The following is a 19,332-nucleotide window of genomic DNA, read 5'->3' as shown; positions in this document are numbered from 1 at the left end:
AGACAGACAGACAGACAGACAGACAGACAGACAGACAGACAGACAGACAGACAGACAGACAGACAGACAGACAGACAGACAGACAGACAGACAGACAGACAGACAGACAGACAGACAGACAGACAGACAGACAGCCAGCCAGCCAGCCAGCCAGCCAGCCAGCCAGCCAGCCAGCCAGCCAGCCAGCCAGCCAGCCAGCCAGCCAGCCAGCCAGCCAGCCAGCCAGCCAGCCAGCCAGCCAGCCAGCCAGCCAGCCAGCCAGCCAGCCAGCCAGCCAGCCAGCCAGCCAGCCAGCCAGCCAGCCAGCCAGCCAGCCAGCCAGCCAGCCAGCCAGCCAGCCAGCCAGCCAGCCAGCCAGCCAGCCAGCCAGCCAGCCAGCCAGCCAGCCAGCCAGCCAGCCAGCCAGCCAGCCAGCCAGCCAGCCAGCCAGCCAGCCAGCCAGCCAGCCAGCCAGCCAGCCAGCCAGCCAGCCAGCCAGCCAGCCAGCCAGCCAGCCAGCCAGCCAGCCAGCCAGCCAGCCAGCCAGCCAGCCAGCCAGCCAGCCAGCCAGCCAGCCAGCCAGCCAGCCAGCCAGCCAGCCAGCCAGCCAGCCAGCCAGCCAGCCAGCCAGCCAGCCAGCCAGCCAGCCAGCCAGCCAGCCAGCCAGCCAGCCAGCCAGCCAGCCAGCCAGCCAGCCAGCCAGCCAGCCAGCCAGCCAGCCAGCCAGCCAGCCAGCCAGCCAGCCAGCCAGCCAGCCAGCCAGCCAGCCAGCCAGCCAGCCAGCCAGCCAGCCAGCCAGCCAGCCAGCCAGCCAGCCAGCCAGCCAGCCAGCCAGCCAGCCAGCCAGCCAGCCAGCCAGCCAGCCAGCCAGCCAGCCAGCCAGCCAGCCAGCCAGCCAGCCAGCCAGCCAGCCAGCCAGCCAGCCAGCCAGCCAGCCAGCCAGCCAGCCAGCCAGCCAGCCAGCCAGCCAGCCAGCCAGCCAGCCAGCCAGCCAGCCAGCCAGCCAGCCAGCCAGCCAGCCAGCCAGCCAGCCAGCCAGCCAGCCAGCCAGCCAGCCAGCCAGCCAGCCAGCCAGCCAGCCAGCCAGCCAGCCAGCCAGCCAGCCAGCCAGCCAGCCAGCCAGCCAGCCAGCCAGCCAGCCAGCCAGCCAGCCAGCCAGCCAGCCAGCCAGCCAGCCAGCCAGCCAGCCAGCCAGCCAGCCAGCCAGCCAGCCAGCCAGCCAGCCAGCCAGCCAGCCAGCCAGCCAGCCAGCCAGCCAGCCAGCCAGCCAGCCAGCCAGCCAGCCAGCCAGCCAGCCAGCCAGCCAGCCAGCCAGCCAGCCAGCCAGCCAGCCAGCCAGCCAGCCAGCCAGCCAGCCAGCCAGCCAGCCAGCCAGCCAGCCAGCCAGCCAGCCAGCCAGCCAGCCAGCCAGCCAGCCAGCCAGCCAGCCAGCCAGCCAGCCAGCCAGCCAGCCAGCCAGCCAGCCAGCCAGCCAGCCAGCCAGCCAGCCAGCCAGCCAGCCAGCCAGCCAGCCAGCCAGCCAGCCAGCCAGCCAGCCAGCCAGCCAGCCAGCCAGCCAGCCAGCCAGCCAGCCAGCCAGCCAGCCAGCCAGCCAGCCAGCCAGCCAGCCAGCCAGCCAGCCAGCCAGCCAGCCAGCCAGCCAGCCAGCCAGCCAGCCAGCCAGCCAGCCAGCCAGCCAGCCAGCCAGCCAGCCAGCCAGCCAGCCAGCCAGCCAGCCAGCCAGCCAGCCAGCCAGCCAGCCAGCCAGCCAGCCAGCCAGCCAGCCAGACAGACAGACAGACAGACAGACAGACAGACAGACAGACAGACAGACAGACAGACAGACAGACAGACAGACAGACAGACAGACAGACAGACAGACAGACAGACAGATCTAAAATGCTCAAACTAGGCAAGGAATGCTAATCGTATTATTACTAACGAAATTGTTGAGCAAGAATACAACGTCAAAGTTAGAATAACATACGCTGGGTCGCAAACTAAAGCTTCGTTATCAAGCTTTGTTTGCACGAGGAATTCGCAAAGTAGTAGTCTTAATCAGGGGGTAACGGCGGAAAAGTTGCTGTGCAAGTAACATTGAGGATACGCCTAGCATATCTATTATGTGTGACTTGTCCAATTTAAGTTAATATACGAACACCAAAGTACTTACATGAAGTAAAGGACTCAAAGGAATACTACTGATAGATTTTTTGGCAGAATGTTGGTATCGTGAACGACACGCTTAACGTGGAGTTTACTAAAATTTAGATCATAAGCAATATTTTGACCAATCAGGTACAGCAGCAATGTTTCCTTTAAGAGTGTTAATACTCGTGCCGCAAATAATTTAACATAAAAGAACACAATATTATTCGGAGGTGAAGCATTTTCCTGCCTTCAAACGCGTGGAGAGGCTTGGCCCGTTCTCTTAACAACGCCGACGGTTTCTCCTCTTTCTCTCCTTCTCAGCCGTGGTCTCCTCTCCTGCATCTTCGATGGGCGACGCGTGCAACAGCACGGCCGGCGTTCTTCATCACGGCAGCGTGAAGCCCTTCCAAACGCCGGGGTTGTTAGGCTTTTCGCAGCGGACATGCTGCTGTTAACTCTCATAAAAATGGCTGTTGAATTCCAGTATACATACCGCTGAGGTCTTGTTGCTCGTTAAACGAAACTGTCACATGTCATTCTGCTATCATTAAGGACTGGTTGGTCATTATTGAAAAGTAGTCGCAGTGGAACCATTCAAATTTCGCGTAAGAGGTACTGCGTTAATTTCGCATGGCATTCGCTGAAACACTGTACTTTATTGAAATGCAATATTGAAAGCAACATGAAATTTCTGGATATTAAAGTGGACTAGAAACTTGTATGAATGGATGTTGATATTTCCGATTGAGGCACTGGCGTGTATTGGACACAGTCAAGCTAGCTTTTGTAGCGTTTTATTCCAAAGTTCCTTTCCCTGTATCGATATGCTAAGCAAGCTGCCAGCTTGTAAAATGGAGAAAAGCAAGTGAATGTACTTTTTGATAATGATTTTCATAAACTTTGTTTTTCCCTAATTTCACTGGCCAGCAAAGAAAGCGGGCTGCTTGTTATGTCTGGTACACTGGCCGATAGGAACTTGGCGCACCTGTTCTTCGTGAAGAAAATACAACATACGATTTCTAAAGAACATAGATTTTGGCTAAAGGCTAGTTTGTCCATGACAGGCACTGATTTAAAGAGTGTAAAATTCAATTCCAGTGCTTTCATTATTGATACCTCTTGATTGGAGTGTACTGAACTCGTGGATCAGAAGTGAACGCTTGAATACCATTACATTCACTTGCAAAATGACAAAAATTTGGAGGCCGCCTAAGCTTCGCCTTTAAGAGTGGAACGCGATAGCATTCAAAGATTCCTGGCTGCTTCTCACGCTTGCCGGCCGCAGGAGCGCATGTAACCGTAATGTTTACCGGGAAACGCTAGCCGCTAACGTTATGCATGAAGGCGTGATTTCTGGTAGAAACGTGGACTCTTGCGTGCGCCATGATGTAGTAGAGGCAGGTGCAATCTCAAAGTAATGCAAGAAATCGGGCACGCCGCTCCGTGGCCCCCGAGATACTCGCGCGCCGTAGCGCTCAAGTGGTAGACGCCGTGGCCGGTAATGAAAGGTAGAAACGCTAGAAAAGGGGTTTCCTTGAGTTTTCGCGTAACCGAATTATATTTTTCCGTATAGTCAAATTACAGTCCCATGCTATATCTGCAGCCTCTGTGTAAGTCGTAGTTTACGATTTTTCTACGTGTTTTAACTTGAGAATTTCACATAGTTCAGTAACTTCATTGCGTCACATGGAGGGCCTAGGTATGTGTGGTTCGAAAATGTTTTTGCGGATGCGACGTCCGACGCCGACCGCCGATACCGTATTTACTGTGATACGGGGCGCTTGGCGGTACCGCGTTAAAATTAAAATCTTTGACGAGGTTTATTGGAGTCGTCAAGCGACAGCCTGAAGCACAGCGGCAGAAACGATAGCTCAGCTGGACGTGCGAACTGGCCACGCAACGCACGATGGAACTGTTTGGTACCGTTCCTCTTCCTGAGAAAGTGCTGGAAATGATTAGATGCACAGGAGAGGAAATTCCATGGTATTGCGTCCCGAAAGCACGGGACAATGGCTAGTGAACAGTAATGGGAAGCTTCCGGAATTATTTTCACCACCTGCAGTTCTCTAATGTGCATACAACTGAGAGAAACGCACGGCATTTATGCCTTCCACCTTCGCCGGAATGCTGCCGCAACGTCCAGGATGGCATCCGCGACGTCGAACTTAGCAGCGTAATGCTGTAGCTAGTGTGCTAGTATGGCGAGCAACGACGAAACACCGCTTTTACTGCTCCATTGCCATGTATATGATGAAATCTCTCTTCTGTCACAAACAATTGGCAGAGCAAGAAAGTCAATGGCTTTTGAGCGTTCGATAAAACGAACATCGCACGAACTCGGCCAAGAAAATTGCGAAAGCAGCGACAGAGCGGTATAACCTACCTGGCCACAATTTTGAAGTAGTTTAACAGCATATGTTATACTCATGCATGCTTCTGTTTGTCCAGATATATAATATACAATCATACGTTATCCAAAAGTTCAGTTCACTCTAACCAACACGTGCATTTGGTTTCAAATGGAGCTCTTGAATACACTCCTTATGCCCTTGGAATAAATGCAACTAAATGCCCTTAAATTAGTGTAGTCTTACTCATGGTTAGGCTAGCGGTGATCGTATGACCTCTCCCAATTGATTTTGTTGGCATTTTCTTTTGCCGCAAACAACAAATACTTCTGCAACGCCTTGGTTCCTAAGTTATATAACTGGACACACATTTCAGAGAAATATTTTTGCAACGTGCAAAAGATATTTGCAGATAAGGCAGACACTGGTGGCGTCGATCCTGCTAGCTACGAGAGCCGATTTCTTACGCGTACAGAAGAGGGGTGATATCATGGTTGCATTATGTGATTTATCAAAGATCACTCGGCCTGTTTTGTTGGATGATCCGCCTTTGTATTACCGATATAACATGTTCCCTTTCGATCCCGTTCAGAAGCACACCGTGGTATACCCGTATAAGGCACGACCCGTTACCATTCACGACATTTCTAGATCACAATTTTACGAAGATACAACAAAAAGACGGACTGTGACTTTAATGTTAATAGAAAAGACATGGGCCATGCGGTCACCAGTACCACTTACACACAACTAAATTGACAAATTATACCTCGCAGTACTACATGCCACAATCACGAGCTTACTGTAAAGTACACCTTAGCGAGGGACTACGGGAATGTTTTGACCACCTGGAATTGATTAACGGCATCATAAATATGAGTACGAAAGCGTTTTTCCATTTTGCCCTTGTCGGTTGCAGCTTCCGCAGCCGCTGTTGAAACTGTGACTTCGAGCTCAACAAGCCAATGCCATGGGCACTAAGCTACCGTGGTCGGTAGGGACGAGCACGAGAATACAGGAAGGAAGGGGGCGCTCCCTGCTTTAAGTCTTATTATTGTAGTTCAATTCAGGTGGTTTTACTCTGACCTGCTTGCCCCGTTTGCAATCGTGATGAATAGGCCAGGTCGCTCACCATCTTCGGAATCGGCACGCATTTTAGAGCGCAGCTCTTTGGCGTCCGTTCCTGGGTTTCGCGTCGGCGTCGTCGTCGGCCTCGTAACCAGCTCCGCCCCCCTTTCATCCCCCCAGCGCTAGCAGCGACCGACTGATACCGCTGGATGCCGCTGACGCCGCTAGAGAGTCAAGATAACGTGACTGCATAGAACACCGTCGCCGCCATGCAGAAAGAGGAGGAAAGGGTCCCCCCCCCCTGTTCTTGTGTGGCGGATAGGGTGCTCTTCAGTTGCCGACGCGCCGGTTATTCGTTGTCCCTGAAACCAACTCCGCAGCTGGGGTTGACTCACTATCGGCGTCAGCGGCATCAGTCAGTCGCTGCTATCTCTTCCCTCCTCCCTTTATCGTGTTGTCCGCTTGCTGCGCGCGCTTCTGCCCCCATCGTTTGCCGCTGGGTGTACACGCCGCCCCCCTCCCCCCTCTTCCTGCGAGTCTCCGGTTGTCAAAGCGCCGGCTCGAACTTAATTCCTTTCTTCGCTCCTCCTCCAATGCAACCCCTGTGCGGTGGCAATCAGAGAGCCAGATCGGTGGCGGCGGATCTGTATATGTGCACCGCCCGAGCCGAAATTGCCGCTGCCGTTCGCCCTGTGCGGTGGCAATCAGAGAGCTAGATCGGTGGCGGCTTGACATAAAGACAAACAGCAATTTCCTAACACTTATGCGGGAGAACATCCCGTTCCTCTCGCTCGTAACGCGTCCCACGGCTGTGACAACCTCGCGAGGCACTTGTATAGATCTCGTCTTTGAGAATCAAGCATTGGTGTACCAAGTCGAACATATATCAGTCTATTTCTCCGACCACAAAGCTTCCTTCATGACTGTCAAGAACTGTTAGTGGAGTCTTTGTTAAAGGAATACGTGTGAAAAATAAAAAAAAATTCTGTGATAGCGCATACATGTGTTGCTCGATTTCTTTGCCTCAATCTATCGAAAAGGTGAAACAGCTTATTTGCTGCGCTCAAATTTCGCATTAGGAAGTAACGTAATCGTCGGCAATTTTTTTTTAGATTCCGCTATGTTCGGGAAAGCGTTGCAGTTTTAGTCTGCGCTAGTGTCGAAATCGGACCACATTTTGACGCATGACGACTGGGTACATAATTTCCAGAGTTTTACGTGCCAGAAACTACGATGTGATTACAGGGCACGCTGTTGTGCGGGAAAAGCGTACGTGGCGTAAAAGTTACAGTATCGGGCTTCTGGGCTGGAGGTCCTCAATCGAATCCGATCGTCGACAATTTCATTTATCTATTCATTAAGAAAACTGGCCATTTCGCCCGAAGAGCGAACCATTCACAACGAGAGCAATCTTCAGCTTTGTGCATTGACTACTTGGACAGTGTTCAAAGCGCACACAAGTGCCACGTTTTGGCGCGACGCATCAGGCGACTGCTGCTTACAGAAGTGGCAGCGCCGTGTCAGCTACGAAACGTCTAACAACGGCTGGCATAATGGTGAACGCCAGCACTGCTGATACACGAACGGTGACGCGTGGTCGGCATATTGACGTCCGTATAGCACTCAATTCCAAATCGTTACAAGAGGAAGAATACAATCCATTTGCCATCAGGGCGTGCTAGGCCGACTTTAAGGTCGACAATTGGTAGGTACAGCATTATGTTTTGTTATACTTGGGGCAGCTCGTGCCATGCTGGGTGGGAGTGGTCGACGTCATTCCACCTTCGTGTGGCAAAAAGTACTTTAGGCAGACGGGACGCTGCTTTAACGTTCGCCTTAGGGTGCCCCAAGGTGAGATCAGGAACGCTACAGGCTCGAATCTGGCCGTTCATTGTAGAAATTGCTTATACAAACCTTCCTTTGAACAAATCGAAATATTTTAGAAAATTATGAATCAAATCAACCTTGAGATTGTGGAAGCCTACATCCTGCATGTGAACTGAGGCGCATGCGTCAGCCAGACTCATATCGCTCTGTAGGATAAAGAAACTCAGTTTTTTAAAGGCAAGGTAGGCTAACACCCTTTCACCCTTGTAAGCGTCACTTTACACGTGTTTACGCTTTCTTTACATTTTAGTCACTTGTCTGAAAAAATAAACCGGTTGTTAGTCTACGCTCGTATCGTGTACTCGCTTTTGTGTTTCGTCCGGGTTGCGCTGCCCACCCCTGGGAACATGTCCGCTTTCCTTTACTCAGCTTGCCGTGGCTGGTTGAAAATCGCGGCGGCATGCAACGGAAGCTTAAGAGTGCCACTAAAACGGATCCTCAGGAAAGAATAGTTGGCAGAACGAGGTCGCCAACGTGCTGAAAGTGCTCGAGCACGTTACACAGCCACGCAAAGTGTTTTATTATACGCAAATAAACTCATGCTCTACGGCAGGTGCGACTAGCCAGTGCCTGAGCGATAGGCGGCAGCCTTCTTTTATTCCTTTCGGAACTGGGCAGTCTGCGGTTAATTAAAAAAAATTCAGTTCTGTTAGGCATATTAATGCATCTTTGACGCGTACACTTCACTCTGACACAGTGAGTTTTCGCGGTTTTGCGACGTCGCGCCACAAGCAGGTGAAGTGGGTGCAGCCCTAAAACTTTTGAACAATAGCGAAGGTCTAATGGAGAAAAGGCGCCGAATCGGAAATAACTATTTTTTTTTGTTCAGTCCAAACATGCATTATCAGTGTGTAACCTCACATCAAATGGGTAGCCATCGCGGTTTTCGTGACATCGCGTGACAGACAGGCGGTGTGGGGGTGGTCCAAAAAACTTTTTGACCAATCGCGGAGGGCTTGTTGCGGAATAGGAATAGAAAAGTTTGGAATAGACTTACGTTACAGCCCACAACTTTACGTATAGCACCTGCACTTGCCAAAGATGCACCATTTCGAGGAACGCGGTAGTGGGGCTCAGCTCGGTATTCAAGTGTTTAGAAGGGGAGTTTGGTACTTTGTCACTGAACGGGTAGAAATCTGAATAGGGCGTCGACGACGCAGTTTACGGTGTTTACCTTGTGTCCGATAAAGCACAGCATCGTCAAATGTTTTAAGAACAGTGTCAGTGAAGCACGTGAGTGAAAAGCAGCGTCAGTGAAGCACTAACTGCCCCACTATAAACGCTGTGAGAACTGGGTATATTTCCCATCCGAGGGACAGACAGACAGACAGACAAAGAACTTTACTAATGGTCCTGAGGAACAGCGTTAGGGTACCTCCCTTTTTAGGAAGTCCCCGAGGGAAGTTTCACACAATTATCGATTTTATTACCGTCTAATCTGTCCGGGTACCAAACTCGTGCGCTGCAATAAGTGCTAAGCCTGGCTTAGTGACAACACTCAAATGAGTTCCAACCACCAGTTTATTCTGATGCCTGCACTGAAAAAAGAAAAAAAAAATTACAACAGTCTATTCTTGAGGTCCTTCGTATTGCTCTAGCGCTGTACCCATAGGGCCGTGCTCCATCTGCAGATATTTTTTTTACATTCGTTCAAAAAAAATTCTTGGCTCCATTGTTTAGGATAGTCGGCCATTGTAGTGAACTAGGAGAAATAAACTGAAATGTCCCCGTGCTGCTATATAAAGTCTTATTATCTGGCTCAAGCGTTAAATTTGTTAGTTATACTAGTCTTGTTACCATATAAAAATACCTCGTTTTCCAGCAGTGCTTCAGTAAGGGCCACGTAGCACATCTGTCTCGTAGGGTTAAAACTGTAATAGGTATGCAGACGCCAGGACTGAGGCTTCTGCTTATAGGCGTCGTTTTCCTTGGCTTGGAACTTGCAAGTAAGTAAAATGTCCAACGTACGTATTTATCGTAACTACTGTCGAGTTATAGAGCCTTATGACGTTATGCGGCGTGGGCCACAAGGCTTGGCTCCGCAAACACGACCTTACTAGTAGTAAGGTCGTGTTTTCTAAAAAGAAGCACTGTTGGAAAAAAGATACGTATGTATACGGAGCGTGTATATGAAAGGAAAAGTTATCATTCATCAGAACAGAGCACGCAGGGAGCCCCAACGAATTTGTCCGAAAGAACACTTCTCAGTTGACCAAATTCTTCATGTAGCTTCACGCTCCATTCGGGCGAATGACAATTTTCTCTCTCTCTCACTCTCTCTCTCTCTCTCTCTCTCTCTCTCTATATATATATATATATATATATATATATATATATATATATATATATATATATATATAGAGAGAGAGAGAGAGAGAGAGAGAGAGAGAGAAAGGCGAGGACCTAGAAAGGATTCATGAAATGAGAGACGCTCTCAGATGTTAATCGTGCGTTTCATATCTGAACAGCGATCGTCCTTACCGTGTGAAGCACGTGTGTAATATTGTCAGAAACGTTGAATTGTTGTCGGAAAAAATATTAACCAAGTACGAAGTACTTCGCTGCGGCTGTTCCTTACCTATTTTCCTAAGGGCGTTCATTACCTCGAAGAATAGCAGGTGCAGGAAGCATACATTTACCTGCAAGCTGATACCAGTATTATCGTTAAGAAAGCAAATAACGCATAAAAACAACACCAGAAACATCACGCCTCATCATTGGCATATGGCGCAGAGGTTATGTTAAAATTTCACTTGGGTAATGTTAAGATGGCGCCCATGATAGACGCTTTAACAAAACAATTTACAGTCTGGGTAAATAAACTTGATGATATAGGCGGTTACATTAATGCTTCTGCAGACACGAACGTACCCAAACCCGGTCGTCATGAATAAAATTAATCCAGACTGCGGGGTTTCAGTCTATTGTAAGTGTGTGGGTTTGCTCGATACACAACACATGCTTGGGCGCTGCTTGGCGTTGGACAGTGGACAGCGGACAGTGGTGGACAGTGGCGGACAGTGGTGGACAGGTGGACAGTGGTGGCAGCGGATGCTGCACAGTGAAGTGCTGGCGGACCAACTCAGGGCTGTCCAGATGGCCCGTGTGAGGGCAGGGGGGCTCGGCCTCTCTGTCCCGACGTGGGAGCGGCCAGCATCAGTCCCAGACTGATCCCTCAGGACCTAAATGAAGTTTTTCACACCATACCCTAGAAACTGTCACGGAATAAAAATGCGAGTGTAATGTATCGCGCAGAACTCATTGATTCGGCGTTTTGGCCTAATATGCGTGCCTTCCACGAATTCCGCCTGCACGTAAGTAAAAACATGGGTGGCGGCGAATCATCAGTACCAGTTCGTTGTAAATATTGCAAAGTGCGAAGATTTATACCAAAGCCGTTTTCGGAGTAGGCTCAAACAAATGTCAAAGAGAGTTATATCGCTGCAGCTTATAAAGGAGGTCTTAATAGTTTCGGGCTCATCGTGCAGGAAAGAATTATCGGGAGACACAAGAATACATGTTAAACGTGGCCCAGTTCTCATTTTCAATGTATACGTACGCAATGTATAAAACAATGTCCTCGTAGATTGAGACAAAGGCATCATTTGCACAGGAAGCATTGGTACGAAATAAAAGGTGTCGAAACAATTGGTGACAAAATGTCATAGGTGCTTTGGATGCCTTGTACTTTAGCCCTCGTGCACTGCAAATGATCGGGCTCATAGAAACTCTTACAGTTAGGGATGCGATTTTGATTCGTTCCTTTTTAGATGGCCAAAATAAGTGCAGCTATTTGGAGGTGCCAGTGAGAGGCTACGCCCCTCAGAGGGACCGTTTCTGCAAGCCTTGGCTCACGCTCCCCGCTAAGCTGTATGAGCGACGCTGGTGCCTATGCAAAGCGGGTTACATACGCAACGCCTGGGAACAATGCATCGAGGAAAGGCAATGCGGCAGCTGCTGGCACAGGGATAACATGGACTTCAACCAGTGCTCGTTCGCCTGTCCTGTGGTCTGCGGAAAACGTGTCCCCACGATCTGCACAGATCAATGCGTGGTTGGGTGCGCCTGCCCCCCTGGATTCGTCCTGTGAGTACTTCCTGCAGGTTTCGGTACGTGGCAGTCATTGCAGCTTTCATAAACGCAAAGGGGCACAGGAATATAAAAAAAAGTCACAGGAATGTCTTTAATGCTTAAAATTACTCGTGACTAACCTCGCTTACTGCTCACGAACGAAAATAGAAACTGGGGAACTCCACATTTTTGTGTTGCTTTCGTTTCCTAAGTGTCCTCTGCTGCACAAACACAATTCGCCTGCTCAAAGTTTCCAAGGACCCCCTTCTGGTAAAATCGCGCCTGTACATGTTCGGAAAGCGTCGTTAGAAATATCTTTCAGCGAATAGCAGTACCACGAGTGGCAGTAGTGTTCATCCCTGTTCAGTTGTGTCACATTCTTTATCGAAGACTTCCTTTATAATTTGCTTCGGCTTGAAGGACGTGATTTCTTGTTCCAGAGAGAGCGGCCTCATTCTTTACTGGAAAAGCGGTAGCATTGTGATTGAATATAGGCAGCGTACGTTCATGGTACCTTAACAAAAGGCGAGAGCAGGGCTAAGGTGAGGTTAGAGAGTATCCATACTTGACACTTGTTTCTGTTGATGGCGTACGCTGAAGAAATCAACTAATGCTTGCTTTGGATTTGACAAGAAATCCGCCTGATCTCTTTAAAAAGCACACTCGTTCTTCTCTGTGGATTAAACCAGGTGAAACTTAATCATGGCCCTATGCATCGAGTCAGTTGCACTGACTCTCTTAATTACCATCTCACAGTCTGTAGGTACAGTGAATTTTACATTTATGCCAATAGTTTTAGAAGAAGATACTTGCATGCCGCTATTTGTCCATATCGGGCCCCTGCGCCACAAAATACCCCATCGTCAAAAGACGGTTTCGTGTTTGCTTCTTGCAAATTGATGCGGACGTAAGAAAGGAAGTCACCTTTATATGCAAATGACGCCCAAAAGGAGCAAGTTGCTTCAGAGATATGAACCTATTTCATCGCCCGTCTGTAGGCAGATTACTACAGTTAACCACCTAATAGCAAATGCCAGGGATTTATTCAAACGCGAAGTGAAAGAAATGCAATCTTGCAGCGAAAAAAGAGAGATATTTAAGAAGCAGTATGCACAATATCTTGTAGAGTTCTTAGAATGAACAGGCAGTTCATTCATTATTTTTTTCGGCGGGAGCAGGTGCTTGACGCTCGTAATACATACAAAAGAATCCCAACGACGTAGGAAAGTTTATCTTAAAAGTGATCGCGTATGCCTTCTGTATGTATTTTCAGTAGATGATGCTAATAAATTAGTCATCGCTAGAAGCATCATGGGATCTTCACTGCGTGGAAAAACGGTACGTTGATCTACAGATTTTTTTTTTGCTAGCAAATGAAACTTCTAGAGCGATGGCACGTGATGAACCTAACCTTGCTCATCACAACACCATCACCTTATATTAAATCATTAACCCAGACTGTGACAGCCTCGTCACTCTCCTCTCATCTCACCTCCTCTCATCCTTGCCACCAGCCCCTACAGACCCATCGAGCATTCCCGAGTATAAATGTGGGACCCGGTTTGGGTCCGCATGCCCGTGTGTCATGCACAAACATTACGCTCTTGCATCCTTATGTGTCGGTAACAAAGTTTGATGAATCTGAATAAAGTAATCGGTATGAATGGATGGATGCATGGATGTTATGAGCGTCCCCGTTGGAACGGGGCGGTGGGTTTCGCCGCCATGCTCTTGCTATTATAATGGCTAATGTCCTACCTGGGTTAAACGAAAAAAGAAATAGAAAAAGAAACACTATGAACTCCCTCGACAAAATTTTCTGATACCTTGTTGCGAACTGTGCTTTTGTACGTCTCCGCTTTTTGTTGTTTCCCTACTACTCTTCCACCAATCCTTCAATCGCCTCTTACTAATCCCCTGTTGTGGACATGTTTACTTTCCACTGATCTCGCTGAACCCAAGAGCTTCAAGGAGGCCAGTGGTGCCTAAATTGACCGCTGGGTAGACGTCTTCACATTCTAATAAAACATGCTCTATAGTTTCCCTACCTTTACCGCAGCAAGCACCATGCTTCTTTTTCCTTCTTATATCTCGCTTTATAGGTGCGCGTTCTAAGGCATCATCCCGATCCCGCTTCGAAAAGTGATGAGGTTCCCTTTGAGTTATCATAAATTGTTCCTTTCCTGATTTTGTTTTTTCGTCTTAGGTAGTTACTCATGGCAGGTTTGTTTGCTATTGCCGCCACACATGAGATTACTTATTCTTTCTGACTTTCCGCTTGACGTTCTTTGTTGGTGTGTTGCCCACCCTACAGGCCGCATACTTACTTTTAAGCTACCGAGTTCTTCACTGTGAATAAGTTTTTCCTGTACAGATACCTAAACACTCTCCCAGCCCATTTACTTTCTTCCGTATTACTCAGTCGTTGTTCGTATTCAATTTTACTGCGAGCTTTCTTCACTTCAAAACTAGTCCAGCCCATATCACCATGCACAGCTTCATTTGTAGTCTTCCCGTGAGCACCCAATGCGAGGCGACCCACTGACCTTTGGTTCTTATCGAGTCCTGATTGTACCCCTGATTTAAAGAAAACAACCGCATTTCCAAAATTAAGTCCTGGAACCATTACACCTTTTCACATACCTCGGAGGACCTCGTACCTATTGTATCCTCATAGCGCTCTGTGCTTCTATGTGGCTGCATTTCTTTTCCCCTTCACTGTGATTGTTTTTTCCTGTGTTTCCATATATCTATTGCCTTCGTTTATCCATATATAAAGGTATTTATATTCTGTTACCCGAGATATTTCCTGGACCTGTATCGTCACTGTACACTGTTATCGTTGAATACCATAACACCTGATTTTCTAACACTAAATTTTAAACCTAAATTGTCGCCTTCTTGTCCACAAATATTAGCCAGACGTTTCAAATCACTTTTCTTGTTAGCTAGCAACACAATGTCGCCCGCATAAAATAAACCTGGAAGCTTCTGCTCTACTACTGTGACCGCCTGTTTGTATGAGAGATTAAATCCTATATTACTTCCTTCTAGCGCCCTCTCCATCCTCACCATGTACATCATAAACAGCAGTGGAGAAAAAGGGCACCCCTGCCTCAGTCCCTTGTTGATATCAACTTTCTCCTCACTCCTCATCCCTTCCCATTCAACGGAAACGGTATTTTCTAGGTAAATATCGCTCTAAGGCTGCAGACAATCGGCACCTTAGCCTTCCCCTTCCAGAATATCCCACAAAATCTCGCGGTATACGTTGTCATATGCTCCTGTAATGTCTAAAAAAGGCCAGATATAACGGTCTACTTTCTACTTTTCAAATTTTAATACACCGAGTAAGACAAATAAGTTATCTAAACGCCTACCTATTCTGAAACCATTCTGAAGTTCTCCCAAAACGCCATTATTCTCTGCCCATGCTTGATGCTTTAATTGTATTGCCTGCATTGCAAGCCTGTCTATTACCGATGTAATGGTCAACGGTCTATACGAGTGAATTCCATATTTCTCCCCCTTACCTTTATAAATGAAATTCATTCTACTTTGTCGCCAACTGTATGGTATTGGTCCATCTTTTAAAGGTTTCTCCACTGCTTTCAACAAAGCTTCCTTACTTCTTGGTCCGAGTTCATTAATTATCCTAACGGGAACCTCGTCTAGCCATATGGCTGTGCGCTTCAAAATTTTCTCTTCGGCTTCATTGCAGTTGAAATTTGTCAGCACCAGCTCCTTTTCCACATGGGTCTCTTTCATGCTCTTTTTCTCTTCAAATACAACCTCGTCATTGCCTTCGAAAGAGTCGGCTGTTATTTTTCGGATGTAATTCGGATGTATTACTACTGATTTCAGAGACCCCTTCGGGCAGAAGACCTGCGTTCCAGCTAGCGGGTGTGTTCCCCGCTGTCCACGCAATTCTCGCTTCCAGATATGCGCATCAACTTGCGCACCAACGTGCCTTGGCCCTCGACCAAGCGGCTGCAAAATTCGGTGCCATGAAGGTGAATGCGTTTGCTTGCCTGGATTCTACAAGACGTATAGTGAAGGAAAGGAAATCTGCGTACGCTTGAACCAGTGTACGCAGAGAGCAGAATAAACGCTTATTTGTGGAACCTGACGCCCCTATGCTCTGGTCCGTTGAGTTACAGCGAAACTTCATTTCGTTGTACAACATATTCGCCTTTATTTCTAAAGAAACAACTTCGGATCAGACTACGTGTTTCTACGTATTGCAGTCACGTGTAAAACTCCATAGCGCTAACTCATACAATCTCTCTTGGTGAAACTTGCCGTGATTAGATTACTTACTCCATTAAGCGAAATGCTAACAACATAGCCTGCGCAGCAACTTCAACCGCAGGCAACAAACTAATGCATGACATCGGTTAGAGAGAGGTGGCTTCAAGAAAAAGTTGGTGCATCTAAAAAGGAAGCATAAATCTTGAAGTTTTATTTAACCCTACACAATGGTACCTTGTGTCTTATTTTTTGAGGGTCACACAGCAAGCTCTTCTTTCTAGTTACCAGTATATCCTTTCGAAACCTCTATTTCGTGACTTTTCCGTTTTTTTTTTTCGCTGAAATTCAGTTGTTGCTGAAGCAGAACAGCAGGAAATTTCTTGCCCGTGGCACAGTTTTAGAAGAAAGAATTTTCTTTTTTTCTACAAAACCTTTCCATGAATTCAGACACTTCACTCACGGCGTCTCATACTGGCTCTGTTAAAAAGCAAGAGCTAATTCCTTAACGGGCAAATGACTTCGTACGTTGCAAAGAATTACAGCTATCAACCTGCAAAAGGCAATTTTGACGGGATTGCAGGTCTCTATCGGCAACGCAGTATTCTTACTGACATTTAGAGAGCTTAACCTGCTGACTAATGCCGACAGTAGATAGTACTGATTAAGGAAAATTGCACCTCGTATATAGTAACATGAACGAGTCCCTATTTTTTAGTTTCAGAATAGTATTAATAATAATAATATTAATAAGATTATTTGCTATCGGGGCCATAGGGGAGTAGAGAGAAAGATGTCGCAGTTTCGCCCGAAAGCCAAAGTATTGACTGCGATAGCAAATTATTAGATAGCTACAGGAAGAAAGAATAGTAGCTCTATCGGTCGTATAAACCTGGAAACATTCGTAAGCTAACTGAATTAAGAAGCGCGGTGCAGCGCGCACAAGCAAACGTGACCACATCGCACTCGATGAGCGCGGACACTTGCTGTCGAAACGCTGTCGTAGAGAAAGACATTCAACAAAAGCGGACACTCCCATAGAGCCCAGCGGCCGAATTGACTGTAACCCACCAACCGGATGGGATGTCTGTGGACCTGAACCACCTCTCCAGCTTGGTGAAATAACATAGTCCGCGGGTAGCGTGCGCTGCAGCGAAATTCTCAGCCAAGTTTTGCTGTCGTACACGGTGCGTGGAGCTCGCAAACGGATCGCGCAGTCACCTTTCTCTCAAACGCCCTCTCTTCAACAGAAGGCCCTGTCCTCACAATCTTCACAGTACGTTCATTTGAGGGATCGCCAGCCGTTTGTGCGCAGGCGCGAGTAAGAGCGGGCGTGAGAGAGAAGACCTTGGGGCTTTTGCTCCTTCAATTATGACTCTGCCTAGGCACTACGGGGGAAATTTCTTCGCATGTGTTGTATGCGTTTGTCCCCTAGACATGCCTGCATTGCGTGCGGTCGAGTTTGTTTACGCTCCGCCGCTGGCTGCCAACGTGCTGAGGCAGAGGGCACGGACGCTCGATTTGGTGATCGCTGTCTGAAGGGGCAAAGTTCTGATTCGCGTTGTATAAGTCGCGTTTCGCTTTTTTTCGTCGAGCGGATAGATTGGATTTTTTACAAGCACTGCTACAGGAAAGCACATGTAACTGGCAAACGGAGGCCACATGAGAGCACCTGAGGTTATAGTAAAGCAGGCGGCGCAGGATTTCCAGGGCACCCAAGGGGTGCCAGCGGTGTATAAGATCGGCTGTTCGCCATCGCGGAAAGTCAGATTTTTATGTGAATACCCCCTCGAACGCTCCGACCCAGCGAGCCCCAATCCACGGGCCGCCCTGCTTCCAGGTTTTCGTCCCCGTTGCCGCTTTGGTGCCCTGGAGGCGCCGCCAATAATGCGAAATAATAACGCGTTACAATTAGTAAAAACACTATTGAATAAGTTCAATTATGTCCAGCCACCAACTTGTGACGCTAAGCTCAGTACTACCAGGCCCCGCAACTTCGGCAATACCAGTCAGAAGAGCACCTGCGGTGCTGTTGCTGTCAGTTATCGTCACTGATCGTCACAGGCGGTCTTTCAGCCACTTGCGTTCAACCGCACCAATTTTGCCGCCCCGCAGCCAGGGTCCGAGCGTAAACAAACTCGACCCCACTCCGGTATGCCGTCAAGCCTAGGAGGCAAACGCCTACAATACGCGCTGAGAAACCTCCTCCTCCGTAGTGCCTAGGCAGAGTCATATATTCAAGAAGCAACATCCTCCATATTTTCTCTCTCGCACCCACTCTTACTCGCGCCTGCGCACATACGGTTCGCGATCCCTCGAATGAACGTCTTGTCACAATCTTTTGGACGCTTTAGTTCGTCATTTCCTTAGACAGCTGCTATTGGCCGATAGCTGACAGAGAGCTGCGGTCGGCCAGGTGGTGTAGATACGGCGGCCGCCGCAGGGGACCGCCACGAGTCCAGTGGCTAAGCGCACTGCGGCTCGCCGAGGAGAACCGCGTTTGGCTTATGTTTAGCGCGTCGTCGGCACCAAAGGGGAAACTCGTGGCGTCTGCGTTATCATCCAAATTGAACTTGAAATGCGCGCCACGGTGACATTTAGAAGGCGGAGCGTTGTAGGCACGCCCGTGGCACACCCAACTGCGCTGTAGCGTTCGCAGAGAAAGGCATTGATGAAGAAGCGCGAGCACAGCGAAGGTCGAGTTTGATTGAAGGTAACTCCGCTTCTGCTGAACGCATTGAAGTACGTTTTGAGGCAAAGCATTTCTGAAATGGCCTATTTTCACTTCAAATGCCTTTCTTCACGTCGATTAACAGTAGTTCAGGACTTGAACCACACTTCAGTTTTCGGTTTTGCGAGCACCCGTTTTGAACGCTAGCTGCCACGCGTTACGGCGGCTCCGCTGACCGTCTCGGTAATTTTTACGTTTTTGCTTCTGCTGCTCAACCGCGCAGAGTCTTTGTGTGAAATCATTTCATTTAGTAAAAACTATTGCGACCGATCTTTACAAGCTTCCATAGAATCTGTGCCACGTGTAATTCTATAAAGTAGACGGAAGACCTGCTAATAGGAAATGCATACTTAGCTCTGTATGAATGCTCGTTCCAGACATTTTGTCCTTTCATCAAAGGTTGTGGTATCAGGAAAGCAGCAAACGTTCTTGTACGATTCATTATGCAAAATATAAGTGAGGCGTGCAGACAGGACACAAGTGTAGAGAAGTGGACAACACGAACGCCGACTATCAACTGAAGGGAGCACTGAGGCGAAAAAAGAAAAAAGACACAAAACTCACCTGCGCATGCTCAGTAATGGTAAAAATTGAGGAAAGCAACTGCGGGTCTTAACCAAATAAATGCGATAATACGATGATCGATGCAATGAATGATCCGACAAAAAAGTACAAATATCAATAGAATACATTAAAATCAATACAATAATTGTTTTGCTTATGATAGTCTACGTTATGGCAGTGTAGCAGTGGTGCTCTACGAATGACAGTAAGAAGTTATTTCTTGATAAAGAAAAAAAAATACTTGCCTTTGATTCAAAAGTTACCTGTCCTTCCTAGAATATCTTGCCGCACGGTTACAATTCCCGC

The 19,332-nt window shown here is 48.1% G+C and overlaps 1 protein-coding gene across 1 annotated transcript; it reads left to right on the top strand.

Moving 5' to 3' along the window:
* Positions 1-9,201: 9,201 nt before the first annotated feature.
* LOC142563948 (mucin-5AC-like) lies at positions 9,202-15,612 on the top strand. The gene is made up of 3 exons (XM_075674703.1): positions 9,202-9,358; positions 11,183-11,498; positions 15,348-15,612. The coding sequence occupies exons 1-3, from the start codon at positions 9,295-9,297 to the stop codon at positions 15,589-15,591; spliced, it is 624 nt and encodes a 207-aa protein (XP_075530818.1). The 5' UTR covers positions 9,202-9,294; the 3' UTR covers positions 15,592-15,612.
* Positions 15,613-19,332: the final 3,720 nt, after the last annotated feature.

This window comes from Dermacentor variabilis, chromosome 11, assembly GCF_050947875.1.
Source record: "Dermacentor variabilis isolate Ectoservices chromosome 11, ASM5094787v1, whole genome shotgun sequence".
NCBI lineage: Eukaryota > Metazoa > Arthropoda > Arachnida > Ixodida > Ixodidae > Dermacentor > Dermacentor variabilis.
Note: the sequence above shows the minus strand (reverse complement) of the source record. Positions and strands in the feature narration are given on the sequence as shown.